Source organism: Lampetra fluviatilis, chromosome 17 (assembly GCF_964198595.1).
Source record: "Lampetra fluviatilis chromosome 17, kcLamFluv1.1, whole genome shotgun sequence".
NCBI classification, from domain to species: domain Eukaryota; kingdom Metazoa; phylum Chordata; class Hyperoartia; order Petromyzontiformes; family Petromyzontidae; genus Lampetra; species Lampetra fluviatilis.
The window spans coordinates 6,529,099-6,554,183 of NC_136291.1; the positions used below are offsets into that span (position 1 = coordinate 6,529,099).

Here is a 25,085-nt window from a genome sequence, read left to right on the forward strand (position 1 = left end):
TAACTTCCCTTTCTTATGGATACTCACCTATGCGACATTTTCACATATCCACCTATACTTCAGTCCCCAGTTACTGTGATATGCGGCGCTGTATTCTGTAATTAGTTTTAGACAGAACTGGTGTTTTTTGTTCTCGTATTGCTATGTCCACATAGAGGGAGAAAACCGCCCAGATGACTTGAGCGTCCGATTCGTTTCCCTGCGACTGTTAACCTCGTGCATTGCTGCGATGCCTTGCAGAGGAGGAAACACTTACAAGAGGAGCCAGAAAGGAAACTCTTGCCTCATCAAGTGTCTGTGACCTTGCCGGCTGAGAGAACGCATAAAGAGAAGGGGGAGAAGAGGGAGAGAGCGCGGGAGGGGGAGAGAGAGAGACGGAGCTGCTGTCGGAGAGGAGACGGCTGTGGAAGCATTCGCTGTGGGCTGTTCCTTCAGTAGCAACAGCGGCGGCAGCAGCTTCACAATGTCGCACGAGCAGATTGGGTTTCTGCCCGATGATGGCTCCGTCACGGTTCCCGTCGTGGTCATCGGTGAGTAATGTGGGCGAGCGAGGGGGTCGAGATCGTGGGGAGGGAAGCGTAATCATGGGCGATGCCTCTCACTTGTTCATTCATGGTGCTCGTTGCCGGCTTTGTGCGTGCCGATGAATGTTCGGCTGTGTCTCTTTGCGAGCAGGCTGCTTGTGCGCGTTTGTGCGACGGTGTGGTGTTTTCACTTTTCAGTGCGTGCAGCCAGTGTTTTATATTGTATTCTGCCAAAAATAAAAGGTGCAGCCCAGAAATTGCCTGCTCATGCCACTGTTGGCTGAAGGGCCTCAACTTGCGGGAGCTCTAAAGGGCCCCTCTCGAGGAGAGGGTATTTTTGCCTTCCTGCTCTTTTTTTCGCTGGTCAAATGACTGTAGAGGTGCGAGTGTCCACACTTGACCCACACCGCGCGCTACCTGCCAATCAAAAAACTGGGGTACCCATTTATACTGCTGGGTGCACAGAATAAATTTGCCTCATTGTTTCAAATGCCACGCTGGAAGATCAAATCGAACCGGCAACCTCTGTATTGCAAGTCCAGTGTGTTGACTATTGTACCACTGCGGCAGCATCCCTCAACTGTGTACAATAGAGTATATGAACGTTGTTTACTTGTGTTTAAAATGCCACATATAAACGTGATAAAAAATGTCCACAGCGTGCCAGTGCCGTCACGGTGTTGTGTCTGTGCTGTGCGTTGTGCAAGCGACGCTCCTTCACGAGTGGTGGACGCACAGCACACGCTGCGCGCGCGTTCACACGTAACGGCGCGCGTCGCCTCGCGTGTTTTGCGGGTGCGCGCTCACACACACGCCTCCATCCTTGTCCGTCTTTGTCCCCCGGGCAGGTAACGGTCCATCTGGAATCTGCCTGTCATACCTGCTCTCTGGATACCGGCCATACCTCTCGGAGGGAGCCCCTCCTCATCCCAATCACATTCTGCAGATGAAACTGGAGGAGAACTTGCACACGTCCATACTGGAGCAGGTGAATATCCTTTTTGTGTGCAGTCTTATCATAGGCAGCAGTGGCAGCGTCAACAACAATTGCAACAGGAGCAACAGTTGTATTATTATCATCTTCGGCAGCAGCTACAGCAGCAGTTGCATCGTCATTGTCGTTGTCATCACCATTGTCGTTGTCATCACCATTGTCATTCCTGTCATCGATCGCACACATTGAATTTTATGAACATCGAAAAGGAGAAGTTTGTACTTATAAAGTGGTAGTGGTAGAAAATTACACCAGCTAAGTTACAGGCTTAAGAGTCTGCTCTTAAAACCGTATAATTAAAGCAAAATGTAAATAGTTATTTTATGGTAATGTTACAGTAATTTTCTTCCATTATGTTCTTTGCCGTAAACTGTGCATTTAAATTAATTTGCAAAGAACATTGTGGGTTTTATTATTTTGTATAATGAGGTAAAATTGCAGCAAAGTGGATTATGAGTGATATTTTTCATGAATTGCATTTTACACTCATAAGCCCATATGTTTCTCACATTCCGTGTTTTCCCTGTCCATTTTTCCAACAACCCTTCCATTCTTTCCATCCCCTGTGCATCCTGTAATGTACAAATGCCAATATAACTGTCAAAATCTTCCACCAAAATCCAGCCTTATAACTTGGCATCTTTTTGCAATTGCTTTGCGCAGCTACCTAAAGCCAAGCATTTGGCATTGGGTTTTTTATAACAAAAATATCCGTAATTTTTTAACTAACTTTTTTCCAACAATGTTTTAACATTCCTTGCGCACACTGTGGCGGTGTGGTTTGCCAGCCAGAAGAGTTCATCTGGCTGTGACCCCGTGTCAATCAACAGTCGGCTCCCTTGCTTTGACCCAAATCGCGGCACATTCCTGCTCTAATCCCGCTGTGTCTGGCATGAGACCTGGGACGTTCTCACTTCGCAATCCTCTTTAGCCCAGTACACCCTGACCTTGCAGCTGTAATTCTAGAAGCCCATCAGTCTGCCTATATTTGTATCTTTTTAGTCTCCTGCGTTCAGCATTTGCAGACAAAATAAACAGACCGCTGCCAGATTTGACGAACATGTGCACATTTTGGAATTAGAATTGTTTTATATTATAAGTGGGTGGCTATTTTAAAAGTTCTGCTTTAACCCTTCTCCCCTGGTGTGGTGGTTGGATGTGAGGCAGCTGATGCCTCTTGTCAAGTAATTGACCCAGAACTTTTAACTTCCTTTTTTCAAAACCTGGCTTTAATTCCACAAGTAATTTTGTATGAACCAAATATTTTGTAGCCAGCGTAATTTGAAAGGTCCATTCACTAGCTTCGAACATAAAGGATAAACATAATAATTACGTGAAGTAATGATGGGTATCGCATTCGTGACTGATGGCGCAAGGTAAACTACTCTTTGCGTAGCCTGGGGGAGGACCATCTAGTGTTGAGAGGGAGACGCGAACTGAAGTGACTCCACAAGTGCTTCTGTAGTGCCATTGTTAGGGGTCATTCCATTATGTGATACATGTGTACGTTGAACTTATTTCACACCGTGCGTAACAAACCGTGCTAATCGGAGGTGCGGGATAAGGGCAGCAACCTAAACACACACAAAAAGAACACGTGGACACTCAGGGTGGGTTCACACTGGATTTTTGTGAATACCGTGTGCCTTGGGTTATGCCGTACATGTTCAGACCACCACAGTTCAACTTAATGTAAGGGTTGCACGGTGTGTGTGACTATTACTTCAGAGCCCTTAGCTCCCTGATTAGTTGCCAGTTCACTTAAATTATTATTTTTTGAAACCTACAGCCATTTGTCAATACACTGCTTGATGAAAGCCTCCCCGTGATGTGTCCATCATGGGGGTTGTTTGATCATATCTCACCACAATAGTCAATGGAAATAGTTTTAAAGGGGTTGGCTGAAGACTGATTCAGACATCAATGACCACCGATATTAGCCGTGGCTGGGATTTGAAATCAGGTCACCGGGTTTGTAGCGCAGTGCGCCAACCACTGTTCCATGGATTCTACATTTCCAGTTTATTTTATTTAACCAGATGGGAACTCAAGTGATCAGGGTAGTCTCATTTGCAAGAGTAACCTGCGTCACCAAAATGACAAAAGCAAAACAAATAAAATGAAGTACGGCAAAAATCTCAGCCTAGCGAATATCGCCGCGCGTAAACCTCACACTCCAAGTAAGGCTTAAGTGGCCGTTCCGTTTATGCACGTGGGTACTCGTTGGCGCGACGGGCTGACGGCGCTCGTTTCTCCGTGGACAGGACCTGGAGTACCTGTGCGAGGGACTCGAGGGGCGCTCCGCCAACCCTGTGGCCCTCCTGCTCGACTCGCTGCTCCACCCGGACGCCGACTGCGGAGCCGACCTGCCCTCGCCGATCCGCTGGGAGCCAGAGCCGCACCGCGCCATCCCACACGTGGTGCTCGGCAAGGGAGCACCCGGAGGAGCGTGGAACGTACGCGGATTACCCCCCTTCTCACGCTGCATCCCTCTCCCACCCACCCCACCTCCCCACACAACCACTGCTCCAGTCTCACGGTGATAAAGTGTGTTATCTGTAGAACAAGTTTGTGCTGAGTTTTTTGTATCGGGAGTTATTCACTTTCTGCTTTTCGCAGAGGTAGCCGCCACCTGGCACATTTTGCCCTCCCAGAGAAGACTGCACGCTTGTGTGTAGATGCCGAGAACGTAGATTAAAAGAGCAGAGTTTGTTGCCAAGGAAATATAAGCTAAGTAAGCACTTTAAGTTGACTTTGGTCGTGTCTCCCTCCGCAGATAAATGTCACTTTTCACATTAAACATTCAAAACAGAAGAGGCTGGATGGCTCAGAGATCAGAGAGCTGAGCTGGCACTGCTGAGATCCTGGGTTCATATACGAATAGCCACCTAAGAGTATACTGCCATCTCAAGTGTAGCAAGTCGATGCCAATGATGGCATGAATAAACCCACACATTCAATTTGGTTTTGTACTGTATTTGGCTAAATTCCATCTCTGAAAATATCAGTTTTACCATCTTCTGTCAGACATTCTCATGACACAGTGTATTACGTATTTGCCCCACTAATGGGTAAAGGGATAAAAAGGCCATTTGACGTCTTTTTTCACGACAACTCGATTGAAACATGTGTTCCACAGCTGTTGTGTGGCTCAGAGGCCGCCCTCCTCTGAGAGATTTCCAAAATTATTCTTCCTCACATTCCATCATTCCAGTAACGCAATTGTAATACATTGGTGGGGAGGGGAAGAGAAAGAAATGTAAAGACCCATTGTCAAAACCAGTGGTTAATCAAGTGCACAGGTATCGTCCTACAGATGGACTGGGCGTGACAATAGGAATGTGGAAATGCCACGGCCAGTTCAAGGCCCACCAATCGAGTTGAGAAATGAAATCTCCATGCACTTTGACCGTGGTGAAAGTCCGCTCTAAAGCACTATAAAATAGACCATTGCTTCCACAGTGCTGGCTTTGACCACATTGCACTATCTGCTTATATTTAGCCTGACAACCTATGGTGTTAGACAAATACCCAATTGCACCTAGCAATTGCCATTGAATTGCACCACCTGAACTCGGCTCTTGGAAATCATTCTCTGCGGGAACCGCTACATTAACACTCACTCTGCCACTATATTGTGATCACCGTTATGCCCACAACTAACACCCTTTTTGTGCCAGGCTATATTGATTATTTAAGTAATTAATTGCTGTGCGGATTCTTGGTACAGTTATCAATTTCTCTTATTCTTATCGGTATAATTACTCGACAAACACATCGTAAAGAAAAGTCTTGCCTCTTACGGACAATTATACTTGTTATTTGATTTATCAACCCGGTCATCCAGTCGTGCCAGCTCTAACGATAGTAATGTCGTTATTGCTTTGTTCTTGTTATAAGGCCATGGACACGTCCATGCAGACGCTAAGCCTCGGCAACTGGATGGAGCTGCCGGATTTGCCCTTCAAGGACTGGATTCGAGAGCAGCGCAGGTGAGGATCTCCACGTTCATACAAGAGCTGCAGCCGCCATTTACCAGAAGCTGGCAATTAGTTAACAATGGCACTGAAGTAAGGCTTAGGTGCACTTTGAGACCATGTGAAGTGGCGAAAGGCTTGCTGGCAGGATGCCAGGATGTACCTCAATGTAATGTCAGCTGATTAGGACGACCAGTAGATGCATCGAGTACATACTCCATTGTGTGACGTTGCTCTGACTTGGCCATCTGATGTTGCCTGTTGTGAGCATGAAACCTCTTCCCCCATAATTGCTGGAGAGCAGTTGCTGCCCTGTAAATGTCTTTCGCGTTTCTTTTCTCAACACACACACACCTTGCATAAAGACGTGCGCACACGTACACATGCATTAATTCACATGCACCTCTGGCAGCCATTACATGCAGGAGGCAGTTTAACAGGTAGGTTAAGAAGCCACATACATGTCTGTATGTATGTATGTAGCTTCCTATCCACTCCTATGTGCAGGTTTTCTCTGGGTACTATTTGATTTCCACTGACTTGCAAAAACACAAACTGATTGGCCACATCAAAACTATCCTACCAAACAGGTGTTGTGACGCTCAATGAGGCTTTGCTGCGCAAACACACCAATGGCAGGTTACGTGTTGCTGGCACTCTGATTGAACTTGAGCCAACCTCGATGCAGGAAATCACGCGTTGCTTTAGACACGACGTAACCGCTCGACACCAATGGGTTCCGCCTACCTGGGTTTTCTAATGCCACAAATGAATGCTGAATTAACGTTGCGAGTTCCAACGCGGGAATACATAGGGTTTGCGTAACCCTACCTCCCCGAAGACCGCGTGTTTTGGGGATGGCGCAGCTAACAGCCCGGTTAGACATGACTTTGCCCTGTATTCATGAAAGAATTTCACGAGATCAAATGATGCAACGGTCTCCTGTTTTGAATTTGACACGGCGCGTTATTTATGTCCTCGATGATCTTTTGGCAAGCCCCTTCTTTCTATGGCCACAGAGATAGTTGCCCCACACCCGTGCCAAATGGGGCCCGTGCCAACAACACCCAAAACGCCGCCGATGACTCGCGCCCGACTGGCGTGCTGGTCGTGGGACGAGCTGACGTGGCAGAGCGGGCCAGTGCCCGCGTCGGCCGTTTGCTGTGCACAGTTTTGTGTTCACCAGACGTTAGCCAATATGGGTACAGCTAATCCGGATGGCGACATAAGCCTCCAGATGGCAGTCGAATTATTGATTGAAACAACGAAAGAGCCAACGCATACTTTAGGAGCTGCTAGGTCCCAATGCTCGATCAGCATTTATTGATTGAGTTTAGCACTCCAGTTTGTGATCTGCATACATAGTATTTCCTTCCAGCAGTTTGGTAAAATGGCAAACCTCATTAGCACGACAGGAGAGTTGTGCTGAGTTCGTAGTGTTTTTTCCCTATGGGAGGCAACCCAAAGTGGAGAAGTAAAATCAGTTTGTGCCAGGGGAGAATATTTAAATGATGGTGCACAGCTACCTTTAGGTGAAGGCTGTGTATTAGCACTATAAGATTTGCCGTTTCCCTTCAGGTGGGAAATCCATCTGTGGGTAATGCTCACTACCATTTGTCGCCTCCTTGCATTGCTTTTCACTGGAAAGTGCAGACGAAAAATCTGGAAAGTGAAACCAATTTTTTATTCTTATGACCAAATCACCTGCAATGCTCCCCATCTCATCAAATCTCGGAAAGCCAAGCAGGTATGAGCCTGGATAACGCTCCGATGGGTGACCACCACACTTAAAACAAGGTGCCATAGCCTGCGGCATAGCTACGCTGTCAGCAGGCGGCATCGCAGAAAAGTCCATTGTTGTCCTACAGTATGCTCCTAAATGTTGCCCCACCCTAACCGATGTACATTCACCATTGTGGTGAAGCAGCGTCAAATTTACCCCCACGGGCCACATGGCGTAGGACGAGTCCCTTGCATAGCAGTGGATTGACGGTGGGGAGGGAAGGGGCTATAACGAAGAGAGTAGATGTATCCGCAGTCTAGCAGCTGCTTGAGTAAAGTGTGTCGCACTCTGCACTCGCACCACTATTGTGCAGGCACCTGCGCAATGACCGAGCAACGACGGCGGACGTGGCCCGCTACTACCGCCACTACGTCAAGTGCAAGGGCCTGCAGCAGAGCTTCGTGAGCGGCGTCACCGTCACCTCTGTGCACCGGCTGCGCGACCCCGAATTGATCCGCCCGTCGTCGTCGTCGTCCTCCCCGTCCGCGTCGCCCCTCCATCCCTCGTCCGCGTGCTCCGCGAACGGCGTCGGCCCGGCGCGCTGGGAGGTGCGGGGCCACCACCTGGCGGTGAGCGGCGGCGGTGGAGGGCGGCTGCGGTGTTTCCGGCTGCGCGCCGCCGCCGTGGTGCTCGCAACGGGCGGCACGGACTCGCCGGCGCGGCTTGGCGTGCCCGGCGAGGGGCTGCCGTTCGTGCAGCACGCGCCGGCGGCTCTGGAGCGGGCGGTGGCCCGGGGCGAGGTGGGACGCGAGTCCGAGCCGCTGCTGGTGGTGGGCGCGGGGCTGACTGCGGCGGACGCGGTGCTGGCCGCGCGGCACCACGCGGCGCCCGTGCAGCACGCCTTCCGGCGCGCCGTCACCGACCCCGCGCTCATCTTCAACCAACTGCCCAAGATGCTCTACCCGGAGTACCACAAGGTGCATCACATGATGGGGGAGAGCGACACGTCCTACAATGGATACGCCAGCCTGCCCAGGTGTGATGGGAGAGGGAAGGGGGTGTGTGTGTGGTGTTGATGTGTCTGTGTATTTATAAGGGGGGGTGGTAACATATTGGTCAGCGCACTGCTGCATGAACCCGGTGACCCGAGTTCAATTCTCGGCCACATCTTGCGTACAGGTGGCCATTATCTGAACCGGTTCGGGGCCTTCCCAAGGTGAACGCAGTCATAAATGAGTACCCGGTGTAATGTGTGCACATAAGTGCTCAGAAGTCAAAGGTCATGGCAATAGCCATAACTGCGCTACGTGAGCCGTAATTGATGCCGACTAACTGCACTCGTCCCAAAATTCTATACAACTTAAGGGGGAACGTTGTCTTGATATGAGGTGTGAAGGGATACATCTTTATTGAGTCAACTCGATTATTGGACATACAAGAATATATTTTTTTTAGATCTGCATATGTTTTACGTCATTGGTTCCTTTACATGCTGCAAGCCACTTCACCACACTTTTTAAATGATAACTAATTCTAGAATAAATTTGCACCTCCAAATCATGGCAATGCTATGGGTACGCGTGCTTTTGCGTGCACGTGTGCTCAGAGCTCCTATCCTGGCACAACAAGCGCTACAGTGATTCCACCGCCACTTGGTGGTGGATGGCAGCCGTCCTAATCGTGTGCGTGTTTGTGGATTGTGTCGGTATCGATGGCAATGTCATATCTGGGCGGCCACGAGTCTTAAATGAGAATCCTGTTAGACTAAGTACTTAAATAAATAATGAGGTCTGCGGTATGAAAGCCGAGCGCGAGACCAGGGAGCTTCGCATTACAGCACCGCCCCTGCCCCGTCCCGGTTTGCCCGCGACGCCAACGCCGCCCTTGACGCCGGTCGTTGTCGCCCCGTGACGTAACGTACGCGGCGTTCCCGCCACCCGCAGGCACCGTGTCCTCGAATTCCGGCCCGACCGGAAGGTGCTCCTGCAGGGCCCGGCGGGCGAGCTGCGCGTGCTGCCCGTGTCGATGGCGTTGGTCCTCATCGGCTCCAACCCGGACCTGTCGTTTCTGGCGTGCGCGGGCCGCTCGCTCGCCATGGACCCGTCGCGCGCCGTCAGCTGCCGCCACAACCCGCTCGACGTGCACCCGTTCACGTACGAGTGCGAGCGAGCGCCGCGCCGCGTCGACGGCTGGGCCCGCGGCGGCGGCGACGGCGGCGGTGGCTACGGCGACGACGGTGAAGACGGAGGAGAGGACGGGGCGCAGGGGGTCGGCTGTGGCCTCTTTGCGGTGGGGCCGCTGGTCGGGGACAATTTCGTTCGCTTCTGTCTCGGCGGCGCGCTGGGCGTCGTCGGCTGCCTGGAGAAGCGCTGGCTCCGCCGCTGACGCCCCTTCGCGACACTGGCCTATCGCTGCTTCGCAACGGCTTTGCGACCTTGACAGGCTACCAATGGGTGAATCGCTTCACGGCAGGATGGTGAATCGGCGGCGATAGGGGAGCGAAGCGTGTGTGTTTCGCAATGAAGGGACAAATCGCACCCGGAGCAAACAAAGGAAAACAGAAAGCACTTAGAAAAGGTATCCTCTTTCTGGATATTGTGATGTGATGAGTCGTGAAGGTGTGTGTTAATTTGTCTGATGTGACAGATTGCCTTTAAAAGGATTTCTATCGGTGGTTCAACCTTCAAGGCGAGACATTTCTCTTGTTGAAATGCTCGTTTTGTTCGACGTGGTCACAAATTGTCAGATTTTGGGGACAGCTGGGGCTTGCAGAAAGAACGTTGCCTTCTGTCAGTGCCTGCGGGGGTGTGCGAGCGCGAGTAGGAAACGCCGAGTCTGTGGCGGGTTGCCACGAATCCTTTTTTTTCCCTGCAGGAGCAGAAACATTGCTGCCAAAACTGTCATTTAGTCGCAGTCGGAGAGACACGAGGAACTTTTATTTGATTTTTACACGGTTGTATGACAGTGCTTAAAAACTCGACGCTTTAATCCCACCCACGCCCTCCCCCACCTCCTCGTCTGTCGACTGGCCTCATGACCCAGGTGGCCAATCAGCGACTATATTTTTACCGACAGATATCAACAGATTCCTAATATGGTTACTGTCGTAAAATATAATATCCCAGACTCTATAAACTCCTAGAGGAAAACAAACTTGAATTTGACTATTTTACTACTGATAGTGAACTTAAAATTCATTTTCAAACTACTTGTACTTGATTGATAAGTTATGGGGTTTTTTTCCATTAAATTTTGATATTATAATAGGTTAAAATTTTGATACATTTTATACTAAAGCACTTTTTTTTTACTAACAGCTGGCCTAACTAATAAGCATGCTATGTTCTCTAGTTTTTTTTGGAAGACTTAAGTATAACATATACATGTGTATATGTGCGTACACTGTATGTATTGCAAATGTGGCCGGAAATATTTGAAGATACATAAAGTGTTGATTTATAACATAGTAGAAGGCAAATGGTTAATGATTTTACCATGCCATGTTGCCAGGGCTCTCACTGAAAACAATGTGCCAAGGGGATTTATATAATTAACATGCTTACATTTATAGTACATCATGGCTTTTGACTTTAATTTTATAGAAAAATACAACACACAATATTGTGATGAAAAATTTCCATTAACCGTTTATCCGCTTGCTGCTGACAACGTACTGCTTGGCAGAACATTACAAGGTTAACTAAATTGACGGATCATAAAGCAAAGAGAGAGAAACGGAGTAGTAGCTTGAGGATTATTTCATGTTGTGGCTTGTTTAATCCCGATGCGTTGACATGAATGTTTTGATCTGAATGAAGATTTGCCTCCCGGAATATATTTGAAGGTTTACCAACTAAAGAAATATTTTGGGGGTGGGTGGGGGGGTGTCTTGAAAACACAACGAGATGTGCTCGTGCCATTTCCCTCCGCTCGTTTGTAAATTTGGGGTTACAACAAACGCAGAAATACAATGTCCGATCTTTCTGCTTGCACTTAACACAGTTGCGTATGACGAGGTGATGTTCCAAGTTTATTTCTTAAAGAAGCGTCCAACGGGTGTTAATAAAATGGGCCACTCTTCAGAACAGCTGCAAGGTTTGCTTAGTGTGCAGCAGTGTTGCACAGGAGCATGTTTTTTTTTATACTTGACGTATAGAACGTTCAAACCTTATTTTCCGTTATTTGTGCTTGTTCAGTGAGCGACAGCGCTAATGTCCACCGTCCTCCAACATTTGGGTGCCACGGTGGTAAGATGTTAACTCTCTCACCCGGTATGCAGCAGGTCGTGGGTTCAATCCCGACCCTGACGCCTGCTGTATATTTGGAGTTTGCGTGTCTCTCCACGTGGTCACGTGGATTTTTCTCCAGGTTGCTTCTGAAAAAGAACTATATAGCTCGGTGGGCCTTACCTGGTAAAATAAAAAATACTTTTATTTACACCATCTCTTGTATACAATTACAAGCGAGTGTATCGTGTGCACTGATCAGTAGGGGTGTGACGATCATCCTCCCCTTGCGATGTAATCTACCATCGCGATTCTGTTCAATAATCTATTCCGGTTTTAAAATGCCGTGGTGATTGAAGCATTGTCGTGGCTGCAACTTACACGATTTATTTAAAAAAATGGCGACTATTCCACACGTAATTCGGTGCATGCATTCTTGCGGAATTATTATAATAACGATTAGGTGCCAACTGGGTTATCACATCACAGGATCATGAGATTTGTTGGCTCGGGAATGTTTTTTTTCCCAGCAGTGGTTTAACCTTAGCCGAAATCGATCATTGACAAATCTGATTTTTATTACCTTTACATAATAGGTATTTTCAGTTGTGAGTGGATGGATGATGCTCTCATTAATGATGCGATACTGTAATACATCGGTTAACGAAGGAGATGCGTTCCATCATATCACTTTGTTATCAGAAACTTCGTCACCAGAGGTAGATATAACAGCTCCGATTAGCACGGTTGGCTATGTAGGGTGCGAAAGAAGTTCAACATACATACGTGGGGTTGCGCTCCAGGAGAAGGGTAGTACAACAAAAGCCTTCACTTTTTCTGCTTGGTTTAAAGTGGTCTTTTAAGGTGTACTGCGCCAACCCTAATGAACGAGCTATATCGCTTGTCATCTCTCCTGCCTCTGCCCTCCTTGTGATCTGCATTTTAGTTTCCAAAGAGAAAGGATTTACGCTGCACCTTTTGCCCAGAAAGGCCACTAGCACTAGACGGTCGTTTAGATGACAAAATTGGGGGTAGTCAAATTGTTTTACCACTGCATAAAACACGATCGCATCTTACCAACACAAGGAGCTCGGGCAGTGGCGGGCAGGAGAGGGAAGACCGGGGGAAGCGCGCCGCTGATTGGGTCAAGATTCGCGACGCTCTTCGCCGATTGGCCACTAAACAAACTCCGCTTGGCCGTGGTGAGAGGGCATGCGCAGCATTTAAATTAGTTTTACTCTTTTGAATCGCTTTGCATGATTTCTGAAGGTATTCATTTTTTTTTTGTCGATTTTTACAAAAATAGGGGGCCGATAGGGGCACTTCACGGTCAGCTTCGTGATAAAGGAGATTCGTTCCCAGAGGCTTCGTTAACCGATGTATTACTGTACGATATAAAACAAGTTTGGCTGGCTGGCTGGCACACGGGCTGGTAAGTGTGCGGTGGTAACCTCGCCGCTTACATTTGTGTGGTGATGTCACCCGCATCCCACAGTGCTGGGCCGGGTTCCTGCGTCATGATTATGTCATCAGGCCCCCCCCCCAACACCACCCTCGACCCCGGTTATGTATCTGGCACAAATGCATGGGCAGTGCGAGTTAAATTAAAAAAGGTATACATTCAAAGCATTTAACATGCTTTATTAATATTTATGTAAAGTGTGCACTTGTGCACATGATGTTGAGCAATGAAAATTGCACGTGGAGTTTTGTAATGGTTCAGATGAATGTCGATTATGTAATGACATACCTGACGAAGGTTTTTCAAATATGTCTTTTAAGTGTATTTTTAACCTGCACTGATCATGCTAGCTAGGCACTCTGTGTACCTGCACTGAAGATAGCCATAAAAACACTTGCCGTCGAATAAAACAATGTTACTCCACCTCGCCGTATACTTTGGAAGACCACCCTTTCCACTTTGTGCTGATGTTCCCAATGTTCACCACACTTGCCATAGGCAACGCCTCTTTCATAATTATGTTGTTGATCTTGATACCAAGGTCACAAGGGAAACCTACCTTGGAGGATTCCTTGGACCCATAGTTTTGAATTAAAACAACCATTTACCAGCCCAAATTCCACTAAATTGTGTTGGTACTATGTTTTAGGTAATGGCGAGTGAAGACACAAAGTTACAAATGACAATTGAATGCAACGTTCCCACGCGCAATTGGCCTTGAACGGGGGGACTCTCTTGTCAAACATTGTGCTTTTTAACACGTAGCCTTTCGCGACCAATATTATTCACAACAAAGGTTTTTGGTTTAGGGGTACGACACATTTATACTTACGCGATCTAACCCAAAAACCTTTATTATGAAAAATATTGTGCTGTCTGGCACTTTCATAACTGACTCCGAATTGATAAATTCATGGGTTCTGGCCAGGTATCTTGTGCAAATTCATGTTCTGGGGATAGCTTAGTGCTGAAGCATCAACACTAATGCACCCATAATATCGTTTTTTTTGGGTTAGACTGCGTAAATATAAATGCGTCGTTAAACTCGCCACCACCCGACTGTCGTGAAAGCCTACCACATGTTAAACTAATGCACCCAGTCTCTACTTGATCTGTCTCTTGCATCTTATCAAGCTGCATGCACTAAAAACATTCTAAACTTTCAAACTCCTTAACCGCGATGGTTTTACATTACCTATTTTTTTAAACTGTTTCAAGGGGCATTTTGTAAAAGTGTGTATACTTGTTAATTTCCATTACAGTTAAGTGACAATACCAAAACGGTTATTTTTTTACTTAAAACTTTCGTGACTGCACGAATTAATATTCTTTGGTTCTTTCGGTAAAGTCACGTAGATAAAAAATAAAAAATAAAGTTAATAAAAAAATAGGCAGAGCGCCGTTGTTTTCTTGTCAACCTTCACCGTCAGCAGTGTGGGTGTGTGGAGCGAGGTGCAATGATTGCCTGGCGGCCCTTTGGTGTAGACTTACTGCCGGTGTCAGGGTTTTCTCCTACATTAACATTAGCTTCCCCGCCCATGCTGCTGACACACTTGGGCTACGCCCATCTCTAAACCTTTAAAAACAGTTTGCCTTGAGAGGCTAACCCCCCTTTTCCTGATAACAACCGCTTGTGTTGCGATCGAAACGTCGTGGTTTTTATTTTAATTTAATTTTTTTACTACTGAAAGAACCAGAATAAGTCTACATTATAGACTGCCAGTGCTTCTATCTACGTGACTTGACCGAAAGAACCAAATAATATGTTTATTTTTATGTTTCACGTTATTTACTACAGTTGTGCGTAATTACTTGATGGATGTTTTGTGTAACTTACTTTCTGTTTACATTGTACAAATTTCCTAAGTGCAGATGTAACTGTAAATGGTTTTGTTGCAATGTTTGAAGATGAAATCATGTGTGCTATTATGTTGTCTTACATGTTTGTATTTCAGGATTTCGTAATTAACCCTTTCCCATTCCAATATGTCTGCAAGTTGCAGGATAGGTCCCGTTCACCTCTGAATCATGGAGGCATAGCACCGTTGTTTTTAAACACATTGTACTCACCGCAGAGAACTGTAGCGACACAACCGCACTCTATGATAGCTGGAACCAAATTGTGCCACATGCCTTGGTACGTCTTCCAACCTGAAGATATACCGATAGTTATTTTTAGCTCTTCTAATGAAATCGGAAGAAAATCTAACGAAGGAAATGTTTGTCATCGGAATGGGAAAGGGTGAACATGTTGAATATCGTTACCCCGTCCACTTTTTAACTTGCTCAATTGCCCTGAGAACCCTAAGGAGGCTTGGACTATCCAAGCAAAAGGGAGACCTGTTGACAGCAGGAATTCTGAGTTCACTTAACAGATCGTAAGCATGCAGAATTAAGAAATAGTAGTGCCTGGAATTTTGGTCACTTATTTTAACACAAAGAACACTTCGTCCGGCTGTGATTTGACAATGGTAATTGATGATTTTGATTATCAGAATTGTTGAATATTCTCACTTTTTTTTTTATATATAATGTTCTCACATACTTTTGTTTTTCCAACTTCGGCATGGCAGATAAGCAATAACAAATCCCATTTTTTTACCTTTTTGCATCGCCATACTGAAGTTATAAAAAATTCATTCGTAAAGATTTCTCCAATATTAGTCCAGTAGAAATTGTAAACATCCGCGCTCCAATCCGCACAAACCCTGTAATTCACGGATCGTCGGTCTGCGAATGCCCCGTAATCCGCAGCGCGCCGCAGCGGATTGTAAACGCACCGTGGATGACATACCACAACCCGCAGATGTGGGCAGGGCTCACTTGAAGCTCGCAGTTAACGTTCGATTTATACTATTATTTTGCAACAACAAAAACATTTGGTTTCTGCAGATTCGTGGGATTTCTGCTGCATTTCCAGAATTTTATACAAGCGGAGTTCTGTACTAAAGTTACTTTTAAAATAATTACCAACTTGCAGCCCACTCTGCCTTTTTCATTAACTCTGGCAGCACTTCTGTTAACTTCATTGTGTAGTTTTGCACCTGTTGTCGTTTTCCAAATATTGGAAAAAGACAACCTTCTCTATTCCACGAGACCTTGAGTTGTAGATATCGTATGGGGAATTCTACAAGGCCATGGTAAACTCAAGACTTGACTCGAAAACCACTGTATGTGTTCTGCAGCGTGGTATTATACACACTATTGTTTATTGTATAATTTTGCGGTTAACAATTGTACACGTATCTAATCACTACTTTTCAGATGCTTCTAAAACTTGGAATAAGTTTAACCGTCTGTGTATACTTGTTTTCTTTTCTCATTTACAAAACTGTCCAACATGTTGTTAGGTTTTTTTCGGTAAAGTCACGTGACTTTACCGAAAAAAAACCTAAAAATATGTCCAACATGTGTGTAAATATTATCGCCTTTCAGGATTCATTTTGCTTATAGCTTTTTTTTATACGTTAATTGTGACCTAACAGTGGAAAAGGCCATTTTCAAAGTGCCGTTTGAGGGTTGACTAAATTGGGATTTACATTAAACTGCCCTCTTAGCTGATGCAAACCATGAACCCCATTGATAAAAAAATGGTTTTCTTAAAATGTGCTGTACCTCCATGAAAACAATGCGAATCTACGCTTCGTTGCACTCATGTGCTTAATGTGTTCTTTATTGTTACAAAATAAAGTGACGATTTATTTCTAAACGAACGTTGTTGCTGAATTTTTATTCCGATGTGCTCCCAACATTCATATAGTTAAATCATGATTGTGTTTGAAGTCACCGGTTCGATGCCATCTGCTGGCGCCGCGGTTAAAATAATAGTGGAAAGTTCCATCCCGACTCTGACTCCTGTATATTTGGAGTTTTCATGTTCTCCCCGTGGTCGCGTGGATTTTTCTCCGGGTCTTCAGGTTTTTCCCTCCACTAGTAGAAACATGCGTTTAGAGTATTTGGCTGCTATACATTTCCACATGATAAGCCACTTCATTGAGCTATCACTTGTGGTCAGGCCGCTTTAAAAAAAAAAAGCTACATAGCTCATTAGGTTTTACCTGGTAAAATAAAAAATAGTCTAGTTTAAAGTGGTCAGCGTGGAAGACGAGGCCGTATACGCCCCAGAACTCCAACTAGCGCGTAGGCCCTTTCATCAGCAGTGGCATGCGCAAGCAAGCAGATAAGTTATAGGCTTGGTACCTTTTACCTGAGAAATGAGGGCAAATATACCACGTGACGACTTATGCCGCTTTGCGGTTTGTCCACTCAAACCTGCCAATCCAATCGGTCTATTTCATCACTCGCAGTCGATTAAACGATCATCGTTTCCTGGCTTGAGAAACCGGTAATTATTAATCGATTATGAAAGTGGTTAGCTTTTTACACAACCCTATGAATCCAGTGTCCTGGATTCGATACTCGGCCACGGCTCACCAGCGTCGAGAGACGTCGATATCTGAACTCTTCCTGACCAAACAACCCCCATGACAGAGACACGTGTGATACAGGGTTGTAGAGCGTTATTTTGACGAGAGTAAAACGATGTTATGGTTTTGAGGTTGTACGCAGTTGTACAGGTCTCCCTCGTTTCATTCGGGAGCCGATGCGTTCCCAAACAAATTGCACACAAAACGAAACCGCACGAGACAGCTGCTTGCCCAGTCGCACATACACTACACTACACACACAAACAATGTTGTCCCGTGTCCGACCGATATAGCGAATGTTTTGGGGAGAAATAGGTTCGCCACCCATGCGCTGAATGTCACAAACGGAACAGGCACAAAGCGAGGGGAAGCTGTATACAGCACAACATATGATCACGTTGTGTGCACGTGTCAATCCCCACATCTAAAAGTGACCAGACTCAACATTCCAATACTACAACCACTTCCAGATGCACCTCATATAATCAATAACAAGAATAATACTTTATATTTGAGGCTACGCACAAAATGGCCCGGAATGGACTCGATGCAATCAGGTCTCGGAAAGCTAAGATAGAATAATACATAGTGTAATATTACACTATGTATTATTCTAAGGTATAGGGTGGTGTATAGTAATACAGTATATAATTTAATGTTGGGTTTGTCTATGGCAGCATATAGTACGGGGTAGACCCGTGTGATGCAAGGGAAAAAAGTTTAGATGGAAGCATATTATATTTTTTGCGACATATAATTGTAATGTATTACTTACTGTTAGTAGCTCAGCTTATTGGAGAGTATATTTAGTATACTGATGATACTATGTAGTTTATACTTTAGTTTTTTACGTGGTTGTTTAGTTACTGCAGCTACATACTATTAACATTCCTTCCTATTATTAATGCTACCCCTATCCCCTCCCTTTGATGCTGCTAACCCTGCATAATGCACGGGCATAATATGACTTTGAAACCCCCCGCCCACCTCCTACGCATTTCACAAGTACTACTAATCACATACCTGAATTTCCCATAAATATGCTAAATTCCTCTCGATATGCAAATTTTTTTGTCAAGGCGCCCTTCCCCCCTTCCAACCCAGCTTAAATATACGCTCCAACCGTGGTGGTGTTTCATTCAGACGCTGTCTCCCCGACAGACCTGGTCTTCACCTGAGGACGGCTGCTTGCGTTGTGGCCGAAACGTCGTGAGAATTATTTTATTATGTTTTATTTTTATTATTTTATTATTTCCCTTCTACGTGACTTTACCGAAAGAACCAAGAAGATACATATACTTGTTATGTTATTCACCTGTCAACTATTCATCGCTGCAGAATTTAATGTAGTACAGCAAATGTGGCAATTTTAAATGGGATCAGTTTTCAATATTGTACGGTATCAATTGACCTTAATAAATTCACCACACCCAAACAAACTAAACGATATATTTTTTTACCAGGTATGGCCCACTGAGCCATGAAACTCTTTTTTTCAGACGTGACCTGGCCACAAACGAAAGCGGCGAACTTATTATGCGTAAATTGATAGCAGCAGCCAAATACAAGCCGCACCTTGCGAAGGTCCCCCGTATAGCCTGAACAGACTGTCGGGGCAAGTGCTGTTAGTGAGCACCTATGAACGCCGGCACTAAACCATCACAAAGACAAAGGTCCCCCGTATAGCCTGAGCAGACTGTCGGGGCAAGTGCTGTTAGCGAGCACCTATGAACGCCGGCACTAAACCATCACAAAGACAAAGGTCCCCCGTATAGCCTGTGCAGACTGTTGGGGCAAATGCTGTTTGCGAGCACCTATTAAGGCCGGCACTAAACCATCACAAAGACAAAGGTCCCCCGTATAGACTAACAGACTGTCGGGGCAAGTGCTGTTAGCGAGCACCTATGAACGCCGGCAATAAACCATCACAAAGACAAAGGTCCCCCGTATAACCTGGACAGACTGTCGGGGCAAGTGCTGTTAGCGAGCACCTATGAACGCCGGCACTAAACCATCACAAAGACAAAGGTCCCCCGTATAACCTGGACAGACTGTCGGGGCATGTGCTGTTAGCGAGCACCTATGAACGCCGGCACTAAACCATCACAAAGACAAAGGTCCCCCGTATAGCCTGAACATACTGTCGGGGCAAGTGCTGTTTGCGAGCACCTATGAAGGCCGGCACTGTGGCACACGAGGGGGTGGGTAAACCATCACGGGCCCCTTGACACACGCACTGCCCATTCACCTCCAAGATCCATCACTCAACGCTCCCGGATTTCCTGCAACTCCTCCTCTGCTGATAATGGTGGGGGGTGAGGAACGGGAGAACTGGTTCTGCACAGCCTGGGCACAAACACATTCGGGATGCCAGCCCGCCCAATCGGCCTCGCTCCGCAGGCACCGGTAAAAACAAACCCCACCTTCATTAACCTTATTGAGTTCTGTGTTCAAATGCTTTTATCTTCCACCCATGAACGTGTCTGGGTGTGTGTGTGTTTTTTTAAATAATCAAACCGGGCATCTCACTTTGTCCTTCCAGTTACGGCCTGATGGCAAACACTTTAGTGGCGCTAATGTGTGTTGGTTTATGGTAAATAAAGTAAATTATAGTACAGTACGGTATGTGATGGCATTTTATTATTATCACGCAGTCACCTTTGTTGGTCGTGCCAGGGACATTGTTACCACGAACGAGTTGGCATTTTCGCGTGGCACCAATTAATTACTGCTCTGGTTAGTGGAATAGTTTATGGTACATTTTGTTTCTCCATTGTCTTCGTTGTGGGATGGATCTTGCTGGGGAGTTCGTATGTTTCGTTGCCAATTCCAAATTGTCCGGCAGTGGATTAAGAACAGGGCTGTAAATATATAATTTGTAAACACGTGGTATAAAATCAACTATCTTACTCGCATGTCTAAAGTTAAAACGTGTGGCTTCTTTAAGCAATGTTGCATTGTATTTAGTGCTTAATTTTAGCTGTAACAATCCGGTGTGCTGTTCTCTCCTACTTTGACATAATATATATTTGCAAATGTTTATACGGTTATGGGAATATAAGTTACAATACTAGCGGATTATCATGCACGGCCTACCGTATACCCAATAGTGGTAGTTCTATACGCCAAAAACCCCTGCTCCAAGTCCGCATAGCAGCGTTCCGAAAAATACCAAGTGATATATGAAGCCCAGGCTGGATTATAAATAAGACAATCTTGCGTAATGTGCAGCTGGAAAGGCTTGTGATTGACTTCATTGCGACATCGCGAAAGGAAGCAGGTATTTTTGAAACTTGTGGGAGTGGTGTGCCCATACATACTGATGCTGCAGAGTGATTGCAGTGCATTTCGTTTTCGAAAAACGTTGTACCCGTGTGGCACACCACACGGGTAAAAACGTTGTGCAAGAGGTGGCAGGGGGGGGGCAAGATGAGCAGGGAAGGGATGGGATGCTGGGACGAAAGTCCCCAAGAGAAAGAGGGCACGGCTCTCGATGAGCAGTGGGAAGAGAGACAGCGCCTGGCAGAAATGGGATGAGGGGGGGGGGAAATTAAACATTTTTTTTTTAACCAGGTAAGGCCCACTGAGCTACATAGCTCTTTTTCAAAAGCATCCTGGCCACAAATTATTTATAGCTCAACGAAGTGGCTAATCACTTGGACATTAAGAGGAGCCAAATTATATAATCGCATGTTTCTAAATGTGGAGGGAAACATCGGAGGTGCCGGAGAAGAATCCACGCGACCACGAGGAGAGAGACACGCAAACTCCAAATATTCCGGCGTCAGGGTCGGGATCGAACCCACGCCCTCCTGCATACCAGGCAAGAAGACATGATGGGGAGAGGCAGAGGTCGCAAACGGGTTTTGATTGCTTACCCGTACCCGGCCGCACCAGGGTCGCAAACGGGTACCCGTACCCGGCCGTACCCTACCCGTACCCGGCCGGGTACGGGTAGGGTACGGGTATCGGGTACCTGATTGCGACCTCTGGGATGAAGCCATGTTGCAGGCGCGGGTGGGTTGATTCTAGGAACTTGAATTGTGAGAAGAGACGACGTTGGGAAATGAGTGACAAACGGTTACTCACCAGTGACTCACGGCCTACCCGTACCCGGCCGCACCAGGGTCGCAAACGGCTACCCGTACCCGGCCGGGTAGCCGGGTATCGGGTAGGGTACGGGTATCGGGTACCCGGTTGCGACCTCTGGAGAGAGGGCATGGATTCAGAGTTGGTGGTGGCCACATAAGTGACACTTGAGCTGATTTCGATACGGTACATTATGTAGATTGAAGCGAGCGTGAATACGCATTCGTACAATAATGTATAGCGGACTCATAATAATCCACGGCATATTATTACTAGGGTATAAATACAACTCATCGTCATAAGCGTTGATCAAACCCCACTGCCGGATGGAAGTATCGCAAAAACAATCGTCATCCCTCGTGGTCCTGCGCAGTAATAATCAGAGGTGGGACAAAGTCATTGTTATGCAAGTCCAAGTCGAGTCGCAAGTCATCAAATTCATGACTCGAGTCTGACTCGAGTCCAAGTCACATGACTCGAGTCCACATCTCATAGGTGGGACAAAGTCATTGTTATGCAAGTCCAAGTCGAGTCGCAAGTCATCAAATTCATGACTCGAGTCTGACTCGAGTCCAAGTCACATGAGTCGAGTCCACATCTCATAGGTGGGACAAAGTCATTGTTATGCAAGTCCAAGTCGAGTCGCAAGTCATCAAATTCATGACTCGAGTCTGACTCGAGTCCAAGTCACATGACTCGAGTCCACACCTCATAGGTGGGACAAAGTCATTGTTATGCAAGTCCAAGTCGAGTCGCAAGTCATCAAATTCATGACTCGAGTCTGACTCGAGTCCAAGTCACATGACTCGAGTCCACACCTCTGGTAATAATGCACCTTGCTCCTGTACAAGGGCCGGTTTCGGTGCTCCGTCTCCTCTACGGATGTCACCGTCAGACGCGTTCTATTCCTTTGTTGCCACCCCGGTTACTATTGTTGAGATATATGACCAGTAGCGCTCGAATAAGCTTTGTGCCTATGTTTGCTCTCTCTCTCTCTATGTATCTCTGTGATATCTGTCTGCTTATATGTCTGTCTATGTTTCTGGTTCTGTGTTTAATCTCTCTCTCTCAAATGTAGCATTCTCAGGAAGAACGTAATCATCCAGATAGGGTGTTGACTGTTATGTTATCCGACTCTCTGTTGTATTACATTACATTTCTAAGTATACTAGATTTGGTGTTTCTATTTCATTTATACCTGATGATGATTGCTTGTGTTGCAATCGAAACGTCGTATGCTAGTATTTAATTCAATTTATTATTTTATCTTTATACGTGACTTTACCGAAAGAACCAAAGAATAATTCCCGCAGTCACGAAAGCTCCAAATCAACTTCGAATAAGCTTGTTACATATTGTATCTTAACGCTTACGGTGCCACTGTTATTTTCGCCAGACTTAATGGGATCGTGTTCGAGAACGGGTGCATGTGAATGCGTGCTTCTATTGACGATTCTCAGAGGTAAGAATTCTTGCTTATGACAAAAATCGCCCGTCGTATCTGGGAAGCTAAGCCGGTTTGAGCCTGGGTAATGCTTGGACGAGCGAGCGACCACGACGCACAGCGGTGTGCTATGGGCAGCTGCGTGGATACATTGTGGGCAGCAGAGGACAATGAGAGCAGCTCCTCCGCAGCATCCACTGTTGTACTGTAATTGTATGCTCCCACGGCTGTGGTGTTTCACTTCACCAACGCGCGCTGACCAGCGTGGTGAAGCGGATATGGGGCCGTCCATAAATGACGTCACGGTCACGCGATTTTGGACGATTTTTAACCCCCCCCCCCCTTGTCACACGGCGTCACAAAAAGTCAGACCCCCCCCCCTCAAACATGACGTCACAACGCTCTGCCCCCCCCAAAACCATATTTCCATTTTGAAAATAAAACATGCTTCAAATCGCTTTAAACTATTGTCATTGTAGTGCGTATTTAATGTGGCGCTGCACTCTGATGTTGTAGCAGTGTTGTTATAACAATTAGTGTTGTTACAACAATTCTACATTTACTTAAAGTTGCGCATTTTTATGTGACGTCACATTTCTCAAACCCCCCCTCGTCACACCTCATCACAAATGTCTGACCCCCCCTCTATGTGCGTGACGTCATTTATGGACGGCCCCTATCACGCCCATCATGCACCGCGTGGCGTGCGTGGAGGCCGTCACCCAGCAGCGGATTGACAAAAGGCCTTTAGATTCTTGCCTATAAAGGAGTCAAGTGATCTATAAAGACTTAAAACTTTAGTGACTGCAGGAATTCCTATTCTTGGTTCTTTCGGTAAAGTCGCGTAGATAGAAAATAAAGATAAAATTAAATTAGAAATCATATTAAAAATGAAAGCAAAAAAAACTACGACGTTTCGATCGCAACTAAAGCGGTCGTCATCAGGAAAAGAATAACCCATAAAAACAAAGTTTTTCACTATAAATCCTTTATATGCGTGGCATCGGTTTTATTTTATTATTCATTTCTGTTTTTCTTGAGTAAGAGTTTCATTTTTATCACATTGGTATTTTAAATTAAATATGAAAAAAAAATTTTCCTAAAAAGTGGAAAATTTTGGAAAAAAAATTTCACGAACATTAATTGTTACGCACAACGAGTCTGTGTGGAAAATGTCAGCTCGATTGGATCACGGGAAGTGGGTTAAAAAACGACCGAAAGATTTTCACGGTCCTAAGCAAGCAAGCGAACTTAATATAAAGCAGTGGCGGCTCCTGCAAAATCTCTCAGGGGGGGCAAATGTCTGGATGATTGATAAGGATAAGGTCCACCCATGCAATGGATAAATTAACAGCTTAAGCATGTAAAGGCAACTTCACTTCTTTAATATTAATGAAAAATAAAGTGACTCTTACAATACATCTTGTTTGTTTCTACACTCACTATTATTACAATCCACTCAGTTTCTTTTATTAAAGATTCCACTAGGTGGCGACAATTAATATTGTTGGATGAAACGTGCTTACGTATGATGACGTAAGCACGTTAGTGCGAGCCCTCCCGGAAGCCATAGAGAATGCATTGCAGCGCCCGCCGTTCGAAAAAAAACATCTTTGAATGTAAGTCTATGGGAACACTCTGGGCGATTCTCAGCCGGAGTAAAATCGCCCAAAAAGAGGCGGTACTCCACAGAACGTAGCATGGCGCTGATTGGACTATATCCAGAGGCACAGTAACGGCTCGCGGAACTCTGTGGTTGAATGACATTGGTGGTGCGTCGCCCAATCGCCCTAATGAAGAAACCGCCCCTGATATAAAGGATTTAAAAAAGGTGATGACAACCGCTTGTGTTGCGATCGAAACGTCGTAGTTTTGTTATTTTCTTTGAACCCATCTACGTGACTTTACCGAAAGACCCAAATAATGGTGTGTGTGTGCGCCCATGTTATGCTGTCTCCCTGCTCATTCGTGGTAATTGCTGTCTGCACGTGCTCTCTGCCAGATCCACTTAGCCTTAAATCAGCACACTGAGACATCAGACAGACTCGGTATGAAGATTGGCGTCGTGAGCTGTCACACCGAGATCGAGCCACGTGCAACGGGTGTTGGGTGACACCGAGACATGGGGGGCGGGGCAGGGGGGTCACGTGCTCGTGACGTTGGCATGACCCGACCTTGAGAGGCACCCAAATTGTTATCTGTACCCCAAGGGTACAGAG

General features: G+C 46.0%; 1 protein-coding gene across 2 annotated transcripts in view; it reads left to right on the forward strand.

Moving 5' to 3' along the window:
* The first annotated feature begins 405 nt into the window (after positions 1–405).
* The window catches only part of LOC144936883 (oxidative stress-induced growth inhibitor 1-like), a 37,687-nt gene continuing 13,007 nt past the window's right edge, over positions 406–25,085 (forward strand). Inside the window, exons 1-6 of one of the 2 annotated variants that reach the window (XR_013637504.1) lie at positions 406–530; positions 1,373–1,512; positions 3,783–3,974; positions 5,419–5,510; positions 7,592–8,254; positions 9,162–9,795. Coding sequence is in view for 1 of the 2 variants with exons in the window: in XM_078864086.1 (XP_078720212.1) it covers positions 464–530; positions 1,373–1,512; positions 3,783–3,974; positions 5,419–5,510; positions 7,592–8,254; positions 9,162–9,603 (1,596 nt within the window). In the remaining variant the exon portion in view is untranslated. Of the gene's footprint in view, positions 531–1,372; positions 1,513–3,782; positions 3,975–5,418; positions 5,511–7,591; positions 8,255–9,161; positions 10,384–25,085 lie in introns of those variants that run through there. The other variant, XM_078864086.1, reaches the window with a different exon arrangement.